We start from the raw sequence: 21321 nt of genomic DNA, 5'->3' as shown, positions 1-21321 counted from the left end.
CTACCCAAGAACAAGCATTTTCATCGAGACCGATTTCCTTGAGTTTGAACACTAATCTTTTGTGTGGAACTGTATCAAATGCCTTGGCAAAATCCAAATAGATCACATCCACTGCAACACCCTGATCTATACTTCTACTTACTTCTTCGTAGAACGAAGCATTGATGAAAGAAAATCTGTAAAGTAATAAAAGAAAAAATTAAAAAAGATCTGTAAATAATTTAAAAATGAATGTGTTTGTGTTTTTTTTTTTAAATTCTGCACTAGATTATATGTGGAGATGGCCAGTGAAGTACTGGAGAGGGAAGGGATGGATATGAGTTACGAATCAATATCAGCTGACAGCTGCTGGAGGTCAATAGAATTAAGGTTCCTCCTGAGTTGAGGGGGGGTTAGGCTTAGGTTGTTGGGTGAGGGGGTACTCGAGAGCAGGTGGTGGTCAGACAGAGGAAATGTAATGTTGGAGATATTAGGCACTGTACATGCATAAGAGAAAATGAGGTCAAGGGTATTGCCAGCTACATGGGTGGGAGAATTAGCCCACTGCGATAGCCGAAGGGAGGAATTAATTGAAAGTAGTTTAGAGGCTGCTGTGGTCAGGGGTGGGTTAATGGAAATATTAAAGTCCCCAAGAATTAGGGATGTTAGAGGAGAGGAAGTAGGTTAGCCAGGCAGCGAAGTGGTCAAGGAAGAGGAGAGAAGAACCAGGGGGGCGATAAATAACGGCAATGTTATCAGTGAAGGGTCTGAATAAGCAAATTGAGTGAATTTCCAAGGAGGAGAGCGAGAGGCAAGGGGGGCGGAGCGGTAGAATTTTGAAGGAGCAGTGAGGTGAAAGAAGAAACTCTACACCGCCACCTTTACTGTCAGACTGTCTTGGATTGTGTGTAAACTGTAGACCACCATAGGATAATGAGGCAGGGGTAGCTGTGTCAGAAGGAGAGAACCACGTTTCAGTTAAAGCGAGTTAAGGGAGCGTGAGAGGAATACTTCATGGATGGAAGTAGATTTAGTTATGTTGCACACAGAGCATGCATTCCAGAGGGCAGAATGGAAGGAGGGCTTAAAGGGAGAGCTACATGGGATGGATATAATATTGTATTGTATTGCCTAAGTATGAGAACATGCCCTGCAGTCTCACAGATCAATTCTCTGCTTATACAGCCATAGCCACGCCTCCCCTGAATTTGACATCCACAGTTTCCATACACCCTTACTGTAAAGAGAGATCTAATTATTATACTTCCTTTACTGCACAGTCCGTTTAGTTAGGAATTTCTTATCCTGCTCTGTTAACTGCCTAGAGGAGCCTCTTGGGTTTGATTAAGTTTAATTAACATGAGATATGAACTTCTAAAATAAACACGCTGTGCTGTCAGATCTGATTTGAAAATAAAACAATTAACTCCTAAATGGCAGAGAATGGAGCAGTGAGACTGCATGATCTATACACCCAAACTGCTTCATTAATATGAAGTTGTTTTGGTGCTTAGAGTGTCTCTTTGAGTAAAGTAAATGATCAATTTAGATAACAGCTGAAACTCAGATTCCAGACTATTCTTTAACATTAGCAAGGTACGATCAAAGGCTCATTTTATTGTTTTCTCCTTTACAGTTACCCTCATCTGCACAAGGGCTACCCTTCCCTCACATCCCCCATCTACTTTCACATTGCCCACTTACTACCATTGATATAACTATGCCTATGTTACCCTATCCCCACATATCCCCCCCCCCCCCAAATGGTCCCGTCTTCCTACCCTTTTCACCTCATGCCCTTCTTTCCCCTCCTTACATATTGATTAATTTCACACTCGTATTGTTTTCGTTCTACCCTCTTTCCCTTTAATCCTCTGTTTCTTCCTTGTCACCTTTTATCCCATGTTGCCTTCTGTACACCCGTTTCAGTTCATACCCTTGTTACCCTATGCCAACATTCTAAACATACTTGTATATCATGTATTGCTTCTTATGTCTGGTTTCACATTGTGTCTAACAAGTTTAACTGCCAGTCTCCACTATTGTCATAGAATGTTTTCCGTGTTAATATATTTATAGAAATAAGCAGCTGTGTATTTATGGGGTTAATAACAAAAATACCATTTTGTATTTCAGACCATGTTTGTCAGCAGTAATTTCCTGTATAATAACGTCCGATACTTTCTTAATACCGCTATTCATCTCTGATGAAATAGTTACAATTACATTTGGCTTTTTAACTAATCTTAAAGCTAATTATCTTTGTTCTTTTTCCCCAAATTAGAAAGAATGTGCAGGAGTTGATATTAAGCCCAACTTAATCAGGATGTTGACATTTCTCAACGTATAAATGCATTCATATCTCTAACCAAGAAAGGGTTCATTTTGTTTGTCTTATATCCATCACTGACAGACTACAATAACCAATCAAACGGTCTTAAAATCAGTTCAGTGGTAGTGGATTGTCAATACTTACAGTGTAACTCTGAATACCACAACAACTTCAGTTATATAGCCCTTACCTGCCGAAAGTGTAACTTCACCTCTGGCAGTGTAATTAGAGCATCTTCAGCCAGCCTGTAAGGGTTGCTGTTTTATTTTTTATTTTTTATTATTTATTAGAGGAATCTTTTAATTAAGAATAGTTTAGAATAATTATCTAGATAGAGTGTATATTAGACATTTGCACCAGTGGTACAAATGATATCGTACTAAATAAAAATGTAATTGGTCAATCCCGAATTTCGGCCGCAAACTACTTGAATTCAAACGAAATTCGTTAAAAATAATTTGTTTTTCAAAAACAGCACTGCGCATGCAACAAAAAAAAACAAAACAAGGAGGGAGCCGGCAGCGCTACCAGCTCCCTCCTTGTAATAAATAACCATTTCTACCCCCCCCCCCCCCCCCCACCCTCTGTATTAAAACCTTTGGGGGTCACTATGACCCCCATATTGATAAACGGGAGGATAAAACCTCCTGCATGCTCCTACACTCGGCATGCTGCGAGTAGGGGCATGTCACCCAAACAGCGAGCAGCCACTGGCTGCTCGCTGTCATTTCAAACTAAATATAAATCAATATGGGGGTCACTAGTGCAATAAGGGGGGACCTGGCACAGGTTAAATCCTCCCGCCCCTATCTGTGCCAGGTCCCCCCGTGTAGTAGGGGCATGTGGCCTAAACAGCGATCAGCCAGTGGCTCCTCACTGTCACTTAAAACTGGATATAAAAATCAGTATCTTACATAGAAGTGATAGAGAGCTACAATAAGAGTACGTGTGACCAAAAAGTATAGCAAAAACTATAACAATGTTGCAATATGAAAAAGTAGCTATTTAGATCTAAATAGCTACTTTTCACTCTTACTGTAGCTCTAACACTTCTATATAGGATACATTTATATTCAGTGGCTGCTCATTGTCATTTAAAACTAAATATAAATCAGTATGGGGGTCACTATGAGCCCCATATTGATCAAAGAGAGGTTAAATCCTCCCACATGCCCCTATGTCGCCTGAGCAGCAAGCAGCCACTGTCATTTAAAACTACTAGTGACTGGGCAGCTATTGCACTAGTGACTCGGCAGCAATAACTGCCCAGTCACTAGTAGTTTTAAATTTGTTTAGGCAACATGCACCTACTTGCGGCATGCCTCGAGTAGGGGCATGCGGGAGGATTTAACCCTGCTTTTATCAATATGGGGGTCATAGTGATCCCCATACGGATTTATATTTAGTTTGAAATTACAGCGAGCAGTGGCTGCTCGCTGTTTAGGTGACATGCCCCTACTGGCGGCATGTTGCGAGTAGGGGCATGCGGGAAGATTTCACCTCCCTTTTATTAGGTTTTAATGGGGCGGGAGTAGGAATTAATATTACAAGGAGGGAGCTGGTAGCGCTGTTGGCTCCCTCCTTGTTTTTTCCGCGCATGCAAAGTATTATTTCTCCGTGCTGTGGGGGTTAATTCCCCTGCAGCACGGAGTCTGTTAAATGAACGAAGCGATAATGCTTTCGGCATTTGCCCTTTCGTTTATATTTTGTTTGTAGGGCTTTCGTTTACATTTTCGGATGAAATCAAATGGACATATCTAGTGTATATTAAGATGGAATCCCCGACACCCAAATTGTTAGTCAAAGAAATATAGTTTTTGATACCAGATTATTAATAAAATATTTTACCAGGAAGGATACATTGAGATTTCTCTAGTTTTGTCCTGGGTCCACAAAACATTGCATTGTTACAATAGGGTACAATTGTATTACAAAAAAATAATACAATAAGCAATATGTATATATACATTTAACACATAATAGATAATAAATATAGTCAACCATGACAGGTGCATTCTGTGTGCTAAATATCGTGCTAGTACTGGATCGGAGGTTATAGGAGGTGGGAACAGCTGGGGAGAGCATTCTCCTCGGGTAGGATAGGAGCTTCTCAGAAAAACCCTTATGCACAAGGCTGGAAAGATGAAGAGTTTAGCTCTTTTAACAAGTCACAATCGTGGGTCAAATACTTACATTCAAGTACAAAGCGGCAGAACTTACTATGTATTAAGCTGGCTTCTTGGAACCTCTTGCAGGGTAGACTTGATAGAGTCTGGGCAGATAAGCTAGAATTAGTTAATGCCTACAGAGGTTGTAAGAAGAAGACGGGGCACTAACTTACAATATTCACAGGTAGTGCCACTAGTAAACACCTAGCAGTATGTAGGGATTCATTTTATTTATTTATTTTTTCACCTTAATTTACATTTTGTTTGGCTGCTTCTAAATGCAGCTTCTGACTCCCTAAAGGGCTAGAAGTCCCCCCACCTCTCTTATTACACCCCTACAGTGCCTCCGGCTAATGGGCAGTCAGTGATTATTGCTGGTTAGTGGAATAATTACATGCATACGTTAAATCACTAATACTGACACACATCACATGACTCTTACACACACTAGCATAGTCAAGAATTGCATTACATATTCATACATCTCAGAGCAGACATGCATTATCTGTACCACATAAACAATCATTATACATATGTCACATACTGTATGTATCTGAAATGGGGGGGGGGGGGTGAGCATGTGGGAGTGTCAGAACCTACAGTATCAGATTCGTAACTAATTCATTGTATCCAGGTGAGCGTTTTGGTCACACATCATAACTTACTTCCTGTTTTATGTGAGACTGATTTAGAAGGATACAAAATCATCAAAGAGGAAGTACTATTAAGTATGCTACACATTATAGATTTGTAATGCTATAAACAGGGCTGCCATCAGCTTGGTACAGTGAATACTATAGTAAGGAGGCTGGCTTAGTGTTGAGGCCTGTTTTGGCAATTTAATGCTGTGCAGTCGAGTTAGGGAGATAGAAATATCACCTGTAACCAGACCACATTTAGCAGCATTATTTGTACCCCTTACCAGACTTTATGGAGAGCAGCCTGGTGGCTCCCTCACACAGCAGCGCTGGGAGGATGTGAAGTCATATCACTTCCACTCCATGTACTAAGGATGGTGAGCAGAAGAGCTGTAAGTGGTCAGGCATTTCCAAGCAGCTTCTCACTAAGTTCCAGGGAAGCCATGCTCCTACACATAAAAAAGACAAACAAGAATGTGGCAAAAAAAATATATATTTTGTTTGTGTGTATCTAAGGGTAGAATGCAAATGAAAAAACAAAACAAAACCTAAAGCACCCAGAGGTGTAAACCATAGAAATGTGCATACGCTTAGAAATAAACAAATCTTTTGTATATAGATGACATAAAAATTTCAGCTCAAAGGGCACTTGTCATGCCCCAAACAACTTATGCTCATTAGAATGAGTATAAGTTTATCCTATACATTGCACTGTTTTGCTAGCAAATGTATAGATCAGGAGAACCCATTTAAGAAATGTTTTTTCTCCCAGCTGTCCCCTGCTCTCCACCCATTGCAACCGCAGCGCATGCACACTCTTTCCAGAGATGTCAGGGAGGACTTGGGCAGTGTGGTGCCAACATTGTATGTGGCCAGCATGCTGTGCGTGCTCACAAAAGATGCAAACTATGCACAGAATTGACATTAGCATGTGCAGAACTATTGTTCCAGGCTGACTAATGACACCCAAATGACACAACGGTGGAGGAGTTAGACCTCTGGAAACAAGGGGTTAAACTCTGTATGTGCACCTTTTCATACTGTAGACTATCCAAATCACTGAGGTGGTCATGGTGCTTGGAATAACCCTTGAGGTAACATTGCTTCGTCAACTGATCTCTTTTACGTTGTAAAATCATATATATGTATATGTGTGTTATGTTGATCCTTCAAAGTATAGAAAAATAGAAAGATACATTGTATTATTTCAATGCAATAGTCGGCTGATGTTTCCTTTCTGATATTTCTAATAATTAAATTATCTAATGGAAAACTGTAACAAAGAGAGCTGTGTTCCAGAAAACTTGCCTACTTAATTTGATTTCCACGAACAATTATAAGCAGCTGGCACGGAGTCCTTTATGGATTTGGATTGCATATTTCCTGAATGAGTGCTTTCTCCATCAATGGGTTTTCTTTGAATAAAAACAAAATATGTTTACAATAAATAGGTGGCCTATTTTATAATGTAGAATTAATGAAATCTGAAATGAATTTTCTTTCGTGGCATTTAATAGTTTGTATAATATGTCTTACTGGTGAGCAGCAACGAAAGGTGTGCATGATGTAATGCACATTGCGGAGTGTATATGCGTTCAGTAATCTTTTATAACAATAAAGCCTAAATAGACTGATTGTGTATTAAAAATGCATGTGCAGAGACGAATTAGCAGGGACCACATTGGGTAGCAAAACATGATGGCTGTAGATTTTTTTTTAAATGTCTGTCTAGTTTTGAGGGTAAGATAAACTGAGTGCTAGAGATATTGGTGGTAGCTGAGCTCATTGCCTTCATAGTTTCTTCATAGTGCTGCAGGGCCTGATATGGGAACGCAGCAATGCCACAAGTGGCCTTTTCATTTAAAAGCCCTCCCAGGTGACGTCTGCTTGTATGATGAGAAGTGGGGAATTCTTACCTGTAGCTCTCCCCACTTGTCTCTACCTTTTGTCCCCATTTAGTCACATTCTCCGCTCCTGGCAACTAAAGGAAGCCACCACCATGTCTCATGCATGCGCAAAAGTGCAGTACTCATATATGGAGGATCCTATGAGATACAGGATCTCCTATACATCTTATTGCACAATACAGTTATCTGCTGTAGGTATTTTCTGTTCAAAAATATTCTTGTTCTTAACAGCTGCATCAGCCCACCCTCTCCTTCTCCATCACACGTGCAGTTGTACCTGAAGGGAGTAATTGCCAAGTAGTCCATTCCATATCCCTCACAATAATCAAATGGAAATCTTACTGAAAGCTATTGCACGGCTATAAACCTGGAAGAACTGACTCCCCCTATGACCCTAACTATATGTGTAGATACTAGGGGTTTCTTGCATATCAAAGCAACGAGGGTGACATTAAGAGTTTATACATTTAAAAATGATCGGATCTATAAAGGGTGCAACAGGGTCCCTCAGGATGGACTCCTTCAGGAGCTAATGTGAGGCAAGTCCCTACAACACAGTGATTAGGGGGCAAGTCTTCATTGATTTTAAAAGGACTGCCCCTTTAAATTGCTACGACCCTTAGTAAATGAGATTCAGTCTGGAATTGCCTGGTGAGTGTAGCCTGCTTCCGGCTGTTACTGATGTGTTCTCCGAAGCAGAGGAAACATTTCAAATATCTGCTCTGCGCTGGAGCCTGGAGGAAGAAATCACAACCAAATCAGCTGCTGCACTGGAAACTTCCTTTTGCAAAAATGGCAAAAAAAATAATGAAAACACTTGCTAGTATTACCGTGTAATATTCACTCATGGATTACAGCAGCAAATTTTTCTTAACTTTTACAGGCACCAATTTTTCTCCGTGAAGAGGTCTAGATGCACTGGCCCTTTAGGTTTAGGACTGCAAAGGAAAACACTGCCGTTTAGTTGATATAGCAATGTTTCCATTGCAGGACTAAACACACCACTAGTGGCTGTCTTCCTGACTCTAGAGCAGGGGTTTCCAACCCACGGTGCCCGCCGCCATGTGTTGCGGCCCCGGCCCGGCCAGAGTAAGCGCGCGGGGGGGGGGGGGGGGAGGAGGGGGCACGGATCAATTTTCGCACCGTGGCCCGGGTCGTGTGTACGCCACTGCTTCTCATAGAGAACATTCCATTGTAGAACTGCGTCACTTGCCACACATGCACTTCTTGTCTCTAATGCTCCTCTATGTGGAGCACTGGATTGGATGAGAAGATGTAGAAGTAGCGTCGGCTGGACAGCAGCTGCACCAAGTGAGTCTCGGCACTAGAAATGAAGAGGAAATTTCTAGGTTCCCCTTTATTTAGGGGTGAGAGGGTGGACCTGGAGTTTCAACAGTGAGGAGACACTATAGCTCTCGGAATTGATGTTTTCATTTTTAATGCTATAGTGTTCCTCTAAGTCTAAGGTAAACATTGCCATTTGCACTAACACATTATTTAATGCTGCAAGCTACTTTGGTAAACACAATATGCGGTAGGTTATTACGTCAGGGCTATTTAGCGGTTTCTTTTTAAAAGTAATATGAATAAATGTGTGCTTTTACTTTTTTACATGCAGCGTTTTTCATTCCGTATTACTTCTAAACGCATGGATTATATTAGCAAGCTCTCTCTTGCAGAGATTCAAATTAGATACTTTCCACAATTCAGACTATGAAATTGATTTCATAGAACAGTATTACACCACTGCAACAAAATGCCAGCCAGCCCCATCTGAAAATTCCCCCATCATAGCTTACCATTTGTTAAAGAACAAAAAGGTGGCTTCTTTATTATCGAGGAACACTGTAAAACAATGTGTATACCGTTCCTGTTCCACTAACAAGACTATTAATCAGATAAGCTTCTAGTGGGTTTAAGGTGGGATCACAGAAATCCCTCATGATACTCCTTCTTGGTTGGGCTTTACTGGATTGAATAGGTGCATTCAGACCTCCATAGTCGTACATTTGCTGAGTAAACTATATCGTGCAAAATGCTGTGCACAATGAAACAATTTGAATTCACTGCACTCCGCTTTAAATCTAGGTAAAATAGCATGTGACAAAATCATACAAGTCACCAACACCGTTAGTTTTTTTTTTTAAAAGCATTAATAAACTGAATAAAAAGCAATAGGTTGTCTAGTCACCTTTGTTTAACAAAAGACTTAATTTCACAAGTGAAATATTTATTTTAGTTTCTCTATCAGTAAAATGTTTTGGTATTTACTAGGCTGACCCTGAATAGCAGACTTTTTTGTTTTTGTTTTCTGTAATATCTTTATTTTGTTGTACTTTGCCAGTGGGAGATTTGACCTATGAGATCACATTGCTGTTTTGTCTCAGAATATACCCATCTCAACAGTCCCAGGCTATTCTGTAGAATTTTTGGGGTGTGTGGTATGCCCTGGTCCCCTTTTCCATCGCTAGTTTGGTTAATCAAGTTGACCAACTCTGTTTTTGATAGCAGACTTTTTAGAAATCTCATTGTGTAATTTAATGTTTATAATGCTGCTGGTATTCGTGCAATATTTGTTTGTTTTAGCCTTCAGTGTTACACATGTCTACATAATAAACATCACCTATTTCTTTTTGTAAATAAGTATTTTTAAAGGGGCACTCCGGGCACCAGAACATCCACGAACACCTGCTGCGGATCGAGGCTTGAATCTGGAAGCCTTTTATAGTGGCGCCACTAATAGGCTGATAGAGTGAGGTGACGCTCTCAGCCTAATTGTACATTACTCAAGCCGTTTCGTGAATTAGAAGCTACCGATATGTTTAGTGTTTTACCTGACACACTCAGCATTACGATGGTGCCCCTGTCTGAGACTTTGTGATTCGTGGGCACTTAAATACGATGGATGTTCATGGGCACCGGATTTAACTCTTTGAGTTTAAACCATTTGTTAAGGTTTTAACCTCTTGAGGTAATCCGATGTCCGTGAACCTCCTCGCACTATAACAACTTAATTTTTATGAAATTCAATGCAGTTTTTATGGTGCCCGGAGTGCCCTTTTTGTGTATGTTGTATTTCCAACTGTATTTTATTGGAAATTCAAAGTATTTGAAGCAACCTTGGTTACGACCCTGCTTTGTACAACTTGACTTTATTATATTTCTGTTACAGGCAAAACTGGAGTGTCCTGTAAGCCAAGACTTTACTGTGGAAAATGTGCTCTCAGCTCTGCCAGCATTTCCCAAGGGCGCTCCACAGCAACGAGCGAAGAGAGCCGCAGAAGCATTAGTAAAAGCCGCCAATTATTCCAGGCTAATGGCCCTGCAACAGGTACCCAAATGTTACATCAGTGCAATGATTCACTCCAGGGTTCATTTAATAGCGTTCTAGAATTTATCTGCTTGCCCTCAAGTGTGAAGTAAAACTATTACCATAAACAGCTGCTCAAAAGCCTTGTCAGCTTTCACAGTGTCAGACATTTCCCAGCCACAACCAGGAAACAGCTTGTTGATTATGTTTTATTGTATAAAAACTGACGTGTAGTTTAAAAAAATTCTAATCTGTGAAGGCTTTTAAAAGCACTTCTTAATTATTTAACACTTCCCACATCAAGAGATCCATCCTGCATTGAGGATCTTTTTGTTCCAAATGCTTAAAGGACCACTATAGTGTCAGGAAAACAAACTAGTTTTCCTGACACTATATAATCCTTAGGTTCCACCTACCCTCAGGACCCCCTTCCCGCTGGGCTGAAGGGGTTAAAAACCCTTCAGCCACTTACCTTTATCCTCTCCTTCCCCTCCAACGTCAGCTCCCGAGTGGATCCAAATGCACATGCGCGGCCAGAGCTGCGCGCATTAAAAACGCCCATAGGAAAGCATTTCTCAATGCTTTCCTATGGATGTTCTGCGTGCTCAATGCGATTTACGCATTGAGCGTCGGGGAAGCGCCTCTAGCGGCTGTCAGCAAGAAAGCCACCAGAGGCTGGATTAACCCTGCTATGTAAACATACCCAATTTACAGTTGCAAGGTTAAAACCTGGGGTACCTTGCACCCAGACCACTTCATTGAGCTGAAGTGGTCTGGGTGACTATAGTGGTCCTTTAAAGTAAGGGTATCAAACTCTGCCCCCCCTCCAAAAAATTTTTCATGGCCTACAACTCCCAGAATTGTTTCAATGCAATAGATGGCCAATGCATCATGTGAGTTACATAGAAACATAGAATGTGATGGCAGATAAGAACCATTCGGCCCATCTAGTCTGCCCAGTTTTCTAAATACTTTCATTAGTCCCTGGCCTTATCTTAAGTCTAGGATAGCCTTATGCCTATCCCACGAGTTGTAGTTTAGCAACATCTAGGGGACCAGAGTTTGAGATGCCTGTCTTAAAATGATACTGAAGGTTGGATTTAATATATATATACACACATATATATATATATATATATATATATATATATATATATACAGGCAAAAATTGAGTGTCCTGTAAGCCAAGACTTTATATGTATATACACACACCAACAACAAAATGGTTGCACTCAGAGGACAGAAATATTTCATAGTTACTTGAGTAGGGTTTCTGTGTGACTGCAAAAAGCATTTGGATTTATTTTATGATTTTTCCCTATGTAGGATATATTAATAGTGAATCTGGTTAAAATTCTATGTTTGGTAAATATGTGAATCTTATATACTCCTTAGGAATCATATGTGAGAATTACTGAGTTTAAAACAGAGACCAGATTAAGATTGTACTCCTCAAAATACTCTTTAATCCTTACATCTGCAATGACCGGTGTGATTTATCAGCGATATGTTCAAGTAATAATGTGGATACTAGAACAGGTTTAATTAGTGACTGGTTTCACTGAAAATTAAACTACCAGAATGAACGCGAAAGATAAAAGGTATACTGAGCTGATTATATCTTCCTCATCTCCTTGATGGCTGCTGCAGTTGATACCCCTAGAGTACATTTTATATGTATTTATGTTGATTATACTATTTGCCAGAGGCACAGAATGACAAGATAATACATCGTAAAAAATATATATATTTTATTTCTTTGTTTGCAACTTGTTTTGATGTAAATTTATTTTCAATAATCAACATGACTGCCAGAGCTGTTTGAATTATTTATTTTTTACACTTTTAAGTCTGAGCATATCCTTATGCACTCAATATACAATTTATCCTACTGATAAGTGATATAATAAGTTAGTGAAGGAGATGTTAATCAGCAGCAGTGGGGTTGGGGCCATGTTCTGGAGTTGTTGCACTGATCTAGCACACATCTTCTGCTCCCACCGGAAACCTGCCACTCTTCAGCACTATTGGCTCTGCTGTAAAACACATTTCCCAGCATACCTGCCATGACACTGACATGTCACATTATTTTGCGAACGCATCATTGTCAGAACAGAGTGACAAATATCCGTCATGCTATACATGTATTCCCCCCAGCAACCGTGAGAGAAACTTACATGAATATTAAAACAACTACAGCACATCCATTGTAGTTGCTGAAACAGGGAGCAGAGAAACAACCTGCAGGATGGTTCTCACTGTACTCGGCTACTCAATCCTCCACTTTATTATTATTTATAAAAAGACAACAAATTTCACAGAGCTGTGCAATTGGTGGAGTACCATACAAGTATATGACACAAAACGAATTGGATGCACAGGAACAGAGGGGGTTGAGGGCACTGCTCAAACAAAGTTACATTATAGAAGAAGTAGGAAAAGTGACACGAGGTGTATTTCATGTACGGAAAAAAGTACATTGCTAGATTACAAGGGTTGGGGGGGGGGGGGGGGGTGGCTGGACCACCAAGCTGGCTGGTTGCATGCCTGACAGGCTCCTGGCAGATATCACTTCAATCTAAAATTAAGCAACAACTCAACTCATTTCGTATTTAAAAGTTGACAACTGTGACCTAAGTAACTACTGCAAAGCCTTCAGAACCCTGGTTCGGATGCTCTAAAGGCCTGCTGGGAGATTGTGCAGCCGGAGCTTGCGGCCTACTCGACTGAGGGGTGAGGTGGATGGTCGCCGCCTCACTTACTCACCCATTGCTTCAGTGCAGTTCCTTGATGGATCGTCTTGACACTCCCGTTCCCCACTGGCCCGATACATGTACCTCAGCTGGTTCCTGTAGCTCACCATAGTTTGTGCAATGTAGGCGTCATCCTAACAAGATGGCAGTCGTGCCTCTGTCACCAGAGCATATACACACGCAGCCCTGCGGAGACCACTGCAATGTGATTGGGCACTAACTCGAACGGTTAAATGGGTCTTTCAACACTTCTGGGCAATGCTGGGGAGGCGCATGACTCAAACACCAACCCATACTGAGAGGAAGGTGAAGAAGGCAGGAGATGAGGGGCTGAGACTGCCTCTTTCGGGCAAAGCCTCTACTCCTATGCTAGCTACCTGTGCTGACTGCCCACCTAGACCGAGGAGATTGCCTCTGCTGTATCGACCACCCACCGCAGGCAGCGGCAGAACTCCTGGGCCTCCTGTTGTGCCGGATATGGGAATGGCTCGAACTCGCAGAGCCTTAGAGTCAGTGGTGCACAGACACTTCCCTCCACACAGGCCTGGAGCTGGAGGAGTACACAGTCACGTTTTTACTTCTCCGATACCCTCTGTAGCCTCCATGCTCTTGCGGTTACTCTGCCAATTATAGGCGTTAGCTGACTGTCTCTGGTTTGAGAACTCGAAGTTTGTGTGCCGCTATATGAGAGTCACTGTTAAATTAACTGGTCAATTAATTTACTGCATTTGTTATCTTCTTTATTATATATTTATGTGATATTCCATTAGTGTATGCAGAGTTTTAAAACACCTCTCCAAGTTCCAGTGCTATCCTTAACAAGTTGGCTGCGTAACCATTATTGCACTAACTCATGATAACTTGGCTTCCTGTGTAACATTAATATTTCACCAGTAGTTTAATTCTTCATCTTGAAACCTAACTTGTATTATGACTTTATTATTTAGTTAAACTCCTACGTATCTAACCAGACCTACTAATTTCTAAGTATATTCTCGGTACTATATTCAGACATGTTCGTCAAGCTTATATATGCTCGCTTCTATCACAAAAATACGGGCAGGGAAAGCTATTAACAGTTTAAGTGATATGCTTTCCTAAAATAGTGAGTTTTCAAAATGTTTTTTTGAAAGAATGAATACTGGGTGAGATTCTTTCGTAGCAGGGAAAGGATAGCAACGGCACTGTCCTAGTGGAGTCTTGAAGGTGGGTGTCAGAGGTGCGAGTATGATCACAGGATAGACGCAGATCTTAGGCAGAGCGTACATACTTGTGTATTAGTGAGGATAGGTAGGATGGAGCAGCGTTTTCTAGAGATTATTAAGCAAGAGACGGAATTTTAAATTGAGCCCTTAATTTTTATGGGAAACCAGAGTAAGGAATAACAGAGGAGGGAAGCAAGAGAGGTGCTGGCACACAGGAAGATGAGCCTTGCCGCCGTATTTTATATAGACTGTAACAGAGCAAGCTGGGAATGCGTAAGACCACTGAGAAGCTGATTACAGTAGTCAAGGAGAGAGAGGATTGTGGCATGGACTAGCACCATAGCTGCACCCAGCATTGGATAGTGGCAGATGCGAGCTATGTTTTTGAGATGGAAGCAGCAGGATTTGGCGAGTGACTGGACATGAGGGGTGGAGGAGTGGTCAGAGTCAAAGAGAACATCTAGGCAGCGAGCCTGCAAGGTAGAGCTGATGGTAGCACGAATGACATGGTGGGAGACAGACACGTATGTAGCAACACTTGAGGGAGAAAATATGAGAAGTTCTGTTTTGGACAGGTTAGGTTTAACCCCTTAAGGACTGAGCCAAATGTACACGTTGTGAACAGAACAAAACCTGGCACTTGCGCTATATGTCTGTCCAACCGTAATTCACCTCTTTCATATTAAATGCACCCCCTTATTATATATCATTTTATTCAGGGGAAACGGGGCTTTCATTTAATATTAAATATTTAGCTATGAAACATAATTTAATATGAAAAAAATGGGAGAAAATAAGAAATGTTATTTTTTTAGTTCTACATGACATTTTAACTGTCAATATTCTAATACTGTTTGCTTTTACAGCAATAAAATACACATATTTGTATTCAGCAAAGTCTCACGTGTAAAACAGTACCCCCTATGTACAGGTTTTATGGTGTTTTGGAAAGTTACAGGGTCAAATATAGCGTGTTACATTTGAAATTTAAATTTGCCAGATTGGTTACGTTGCCTTTGAGACTGTATAGTAGCCCACAAAATAAATTTACACCCATAATGGCATACCATTTGCAATAGTAGACAACCCAAGGTATTGCAAATTGGGTATGTCCAGTCTTTTTTAGTAGCCATTTGGTCACAAACACTGGCCAAAGTAAGCGTTAGTATTTGTTTGTGTGAAAAATGCAAAAAACGCCAATTTTGGCCAGTGTTTGTGACTAAGTGGCTACTAAAAAAGACTGGACATACCCCATTTGCAATACCTTGGGCTGTCTACTATTGCAAATGGTATGCCATCATAGGGGTAATTTTCATTCTTGGGCTACCATAGGGTCACAAAGGCAACGTAAGCAATCTGACGAATTTTAATGTGAAAAAACTGAAACACAAGCCTTATATTTGACGCTGTAACTTTTGAAAACAGGTATCCTAATTAATTACAATTAGCGGGACCTGCCTGACAACCCATGCCGAAAGTATAGGGAATTTAATTTGCTAGCACTATATTTAACCCTATAACTTTCCAAGACACCATAAAACCTGTACATGAGGGGTACTGTTGTACTCGGGAGACTTCGCTGAACACAAATATTTGTGTAGAAAAACAGTAAAAAGTATCACAGCAATTATATCGTCTGTGTAAGTGCTGTTTGTGCGTGAAAAATGCAAAAAACATCACTTTTACTGGCGATATCATCGTTGTAATATATTTTACTGTTTTGAAACACTAATAGAATTAATATATGTGTGTATATATATATACATATGTGTGTGTGTGTATGTGTATATATATATATATATATATGTGTGTGTGTATATATATATATCATTTTTTTAAAATATTTTTATTTATATATAGGTGTATCTATATAGTGATATATACGTATATATTTATGTGTATAGATATATATTATTTCGTTCTACGTGTATTTTGATATAAATATATATTAATATCACAATACAGTTAGAACGAAATAACACACATCTATATATTTTTTTTATTATTTATTTTTAATTATTTTTTTTATTTTTTTTACGTATTTACATATTTTTTTATATTATATATAAATATATATATAACAATAATTATATATATATATTTAATCAGTATCAGTGTACGTGTAATTTGATATTAATATATATATATATATATATATATATATAATTATATATATATATATATTAATAGTAAAATACACCTATGTGTGTGTATGTATACGTGTATATATACTTAGATCATATATATATATAATATATATATATGATCTAAGTATATAATTTTTTTTTTTACACTTACCGTATATACTCGAGTATAAGCGGAGTTTGTCAGCACATTTTTTGTGCTGAAAAACCCCAACTCGGCTTATACTCGAGTCAGAGTCTGTATTATGGCAATTTGCATTGCCATAATACAGACTGGGGGGAGAGGGGTGCTGGCAGAGCTGTACTTACCTTTCCTGCAGCTCCTGTCAGCTCTCTCCTCCTCCGCGCCGTCCGTTCAGCACCTCGGTCAGCTCCCAGTGTAAGTCTCGCGAGAGCCGCGGCTCTCGCGAGACTTACACTGGGAGCTGACAGAGGGAGCTGCACAGACCGCGCGGAGGAGGAGAGAGCTGACAGGAGCTGCAGGAAAGGTAAGTACAGCTCTGCCAGCACCCCTCTCCCCCCACTGAACTACCAATGACACTGGACCACCAGGGAAGGAGCCCCCCTCCCTGGCCAGCTAGCAAGCAGGGAGGGGGGACGAAAAAAAAAAAGAAAATTAAAAAAAAAATTAATAATAATTAAATAATAAATAATAATAATAAAAAAAATAATAATATAAAAAAATAAAAAAAATAATAATTAATAATATATCAAATGCCCACCCCCACCAACACATACACAAACACACACTGCATCACACACTCACACTTCATTCATATACACACACTGCACTCACACACACTGCATTCACACACACTGCATTCACACACACTCTGCACTCACACACACACTGAACTCACACTGCACTCACACACTGCACTCATACACACACACTGCATTCATTATATACACACACTGGAAATAAATATTCAATTAATATATACGCACACACACTGCACTCATACACACACACACACTGCACTCACACTGCACTCATACACACACACACACTGCACTCATACACACTGCACTCATACACACTGCACTTATACGCACACTGCACTCATACACGCACTACACTCATACACACACACTGCATTCATTATATACACACACTGAAAATAAATATTCAATTAATATATACGCATACACACTGCACTCATACACACACACACTGCACTCATACACACACACTGCACTCATACACACACATTGCACTCATACACACACACTGCACTCATACACACACACTGCACTCATACACACACACTGCACTCATACACGCACTGCACTCATACACGCACTGCACTCATACACGCACTGCACTCATACACGCACTGCACTCATACACGCACTGCACTCATACACACACACACTGCACTCATACACACACACACTGCACTCATACACACACACACTGCACTCATACACACACACACTGCACTCATACACACACACACTGCACTCATACACACACACACTGCACTCATACACACACACACTGCACTCATACACACACACACTGCACTCACGCACTGCACTCATCCGCACACTGCATTCATTATATACACACACTGTAAATAAATATTCAATTAATATAATTTTTTTAGGATCTAATTTTATTTAGAAATTTACCAGTAGCTGCTGCATTTCCCACCCTAGTCTTATACTCGAGTCAATAAGTTTTCCCAGTTTTTTGGGGTAAAATTAGGGGCCTCGGCTTATATTCGGGTCGGCTTATACTCGAGTATATACGGTATTAATTTAATTTTATTTTATTTCCAGCCAGCAGGGGGACCTGTCATTACAGGCAGTCCCCCTGCTGGCTTTGCCTGAGCCAGCTAACCCGGCCATGTGATTGTGAGGTCCTCGCAAGGACCTCACTCTCACATGGCCGGGGGGGGCTGCTGGAGGGCGGACGTGCCGCGGGGGACTCCCTGGGAGTCCCCCCCCTACCGCGATCGCCGGTGTGGGATTGCCGGCGCCTGGGTAAGTAAGAAAAAAACGGAGGGCGTACAATTAGAGCCGCTTAAAATAGGGCGTAATTGTACGCCCTCCGGTCTTAAGGGGTTAAGGAAACAAGCAGCCATCCAGTTGGAAATAGCAGAGAGGCAGTCAGAGGCATGAGTCAAGAGGGATGGCAAGAGTTTAGAAGAGGACAGATAGATTTGTGTGTCTTCCGCATAAAAGCTGATGAGTTTACCATGGGAGGCAATATAGATCGAAAAGAAGTCTATAAGTCCTATATAAGTTTTAATGCATTATTATAGCTAATACAACTAAAACATTGCATATGTTAAAAATATGTTTTTTAAATGCAAAAACTTACTCATATACTCAATATAACCCTTTCACATTTTTTGAGGGTTAAGTGATTTCATAAGGGTATGTAAAATTTAGAAATATATATTTTGTTACTGTTTGTAAAATGAATAAAATATCAGTTTTAATGTTTTTTGTTTTGTTTTTTTGTAAATGATCTCTGCACTGCATTTGTATTTGTTTACCCAGTGTGTGTGTGTGTATATACAGCACTACGGAACTTGTTGGCGCTTTATAAATAATATGTATATATATATATATATATATATATATATGTGTGTGTGTGTGTGTAAAGGCTTGGCCTGCAGTTGTGGGAGGGGCTTGTTACCTACTTAAACCCCCTACTCACCTTCCTCCTTCCCGTACGTTTTTTAGCGATTTGCATGGAAGCTGTTTCCGTTTGCCGTCTGCTCCCTCGTGGTTCTCCTTACCTGACCTGCCGTTCTCCATCGCCGTTTTTTTCCCATCCACGGTCTTTTCTCAGCGGTAATTGTCAGCAAGTCCTGCTTACCTGGCCGTGGAAGGGGTCCTTGGCTGTGCTGTCCAGCGTGGTTGCGTGTCAGGAGGGGGCATGGTTTCGGTGAGTGCTGCTCTTTGGTTCCTGTTTCAGTTAGTTGCGGTCCGCGGGCTCACTTCACTGCAGAGCTGTGTATGGGTACTTAGTGCTCTGTCCGGAGCTCTGCCTCCCGTCCTCCACGTCGCTCCCTTTCAGCCCTGGTTCTTGTGGAGTCAGCCCGGCTACGACGCTGCTCACCTACGCTGGCGACTCAGCTTGCTGCACGTCCCGTTTTTCTACCCTCTTTGCGGTTAACCCCCTCACTGGGGTTAAAATGCCTGATTCATTTTCTATTTTTAGCTTTCGTAGCACGGAAGAAATTTTGAAAAGCTTCTATAGATGGCTACTCTAATGTTCATAGAAACCTTGTTGATTAAGCAAAGTCAGCCTCGAATTAAGGAATCAGTCCTTCCATGCACCCCACCCCCCATATCTGCACACACAACCCCTGCTCTATCGCCTGCTCACGGGCATTTAAAGAGGTTCCTTCACATGGTGTTTATAGTGAATGAAAAATTGATTGAAACCAATGGAAAAGACAACACCTGACTCTGGCAAACCCATATAACGTGCTTTATTTTCTCTACCAAACACTAAATTAATGTAATTCATCCACCCTGGAAATTCTTACCCATTTCATGAGGTTACAACTTTTAAAGCAGCCTGCAGTTACGTGATTCTCGCAATATTCCCAAGCCGCTTTTCACACAGCTTTACTCTCTACCTCACATGTCCGAGGCACAGTGGCATGCCCCATGGAGTGGGCTCTCATGGACATTGTAGGACTATTAACGACACATAATCAAGACTTGGGACTAAAATCCTCAAAGTTGTTGCTTTGCTTAAATCACCTAACGGGCTAGCTGTGAAAACTCACTGGTTCGGCTATGCATGCCTGGTAGGTCTCGCAGATACACAGTAGAGCGATATCTATATACACAGGGCATTATGCTCCGCAACCTAACATGCCATACAAGCGAATTACAATCCCCTAACTTGCTGTTATACACCATGTCTGGTACCTCTACTTTTCTTTAACCCCTGTGCACAAGCTTTTCAAATGGGACAATTGCTTTTGTCTCGGCTGATTAACAACACAGCAGGGCATTGTCATGCTTAGAGAGAATAGGGCTGTGACCCCTCACGCCAGACCTTGCAATTAGGATTTCATTATAAAAAAAAAAGGTGCTGGTGAGGAGGAAGTTAGGACACATTAGCTATTTTGAGTATGACAATTTTACATATATATATGACTTAGAGGGATAATTTCTCCCATTAGTTTCCTTTTCTTGCAGTGTCGGTACCCCGTGGGTTCTACATTTTTATTTTTTTTTCATACTTGCGTACTCCATACAGCCTGATCACCTGGACTCCGACGAGCTCACTCTGCCCTACAGTTGCGTTTGTCCCCACGATTCTGCCTCGTACCCTGCCCCCCACTTTCTTTTCACTCACACAGTACGTCCCCTTCTCTCATTAGTTACACTCCCCTCTTAGTTAGCTGTTGCTGGATGTCAGGGTCCTAGGTGTCCACTAGTTGTAATTCCCCCTGGCTTCTTTGCCTTAGGTTATTGGTCCTGCGAGGCCAACACCCATCCTCATACTCGGAGGTACTACGCCCCCTCGGGCCAAATCATAGTTAGTCGCCTCGCATTGTGGCATAGGGAGGGCCTCACCTGTCACGCCCATTCTATCTTATGTTTAGCTGTCACCGAGAGGCCGACACCCCGCCACAACGTTTCAGTGGCCACGTTATTCCCTTGCGCCAATGCATAGATAGAGCCTTTCACGCCGCTTGGCATCTAGCAGGGCCTCACCTGTCACCAGTCCTAGTTTTAATTGTTTCACCTTTTTGGCTTAGCTAGTATGCCAGCACTCCCTCGCACACACTCGCACTGGGTCTCGTGACCCCCGTGGGGGTTTACTCCAACTCTGTTCCTGTTACCTTCGGCCGGGCTCGCTCCTTTCAGCCGTCCGCCTGGACACTGACGTGCTTACTCTGTTTTC

The 21321-nt window shown here is 41.1% G+C and overlaps 1 protein-coding gene across 1 annotated transcript in view; it reads left to right on the top strand.

Annotated features, from left to right (window-relative positions):
* Window positions 1-21321, top strand: part of LOC134612393 (uncharacterized) — a 150991-nt gene that overhangs the window by 103690 nt on the left and 25980 nt on the right. The window contains exon 10 of the mRNA XM_063456744.1: window positions 10197-10355. Coding sequence (XP_063312814.1) covers window positions 10197-10355 — 159 coding nt within the window. The remainder of the gene's footprint in view (window positions 1-10196; window positions 10356-21321) is intronic.

Source organism: Pelobates fuscus, chromosome 5 (genome assembly GCF_036172605.1).
Source record: "Pelobates fuscus isolate aPelFus1 chromosome 5, aPelFus1.pri, whole genome shotgun sequence".
NCBI lineage: Eukaryota > Metazoa > Chordata > Amphibia > Anura > Pelobatidae > Pelobates > Pelobates fuscus.
This window is presented reverse-complemented; position numbering and strand designations above follow the sequence as displayed.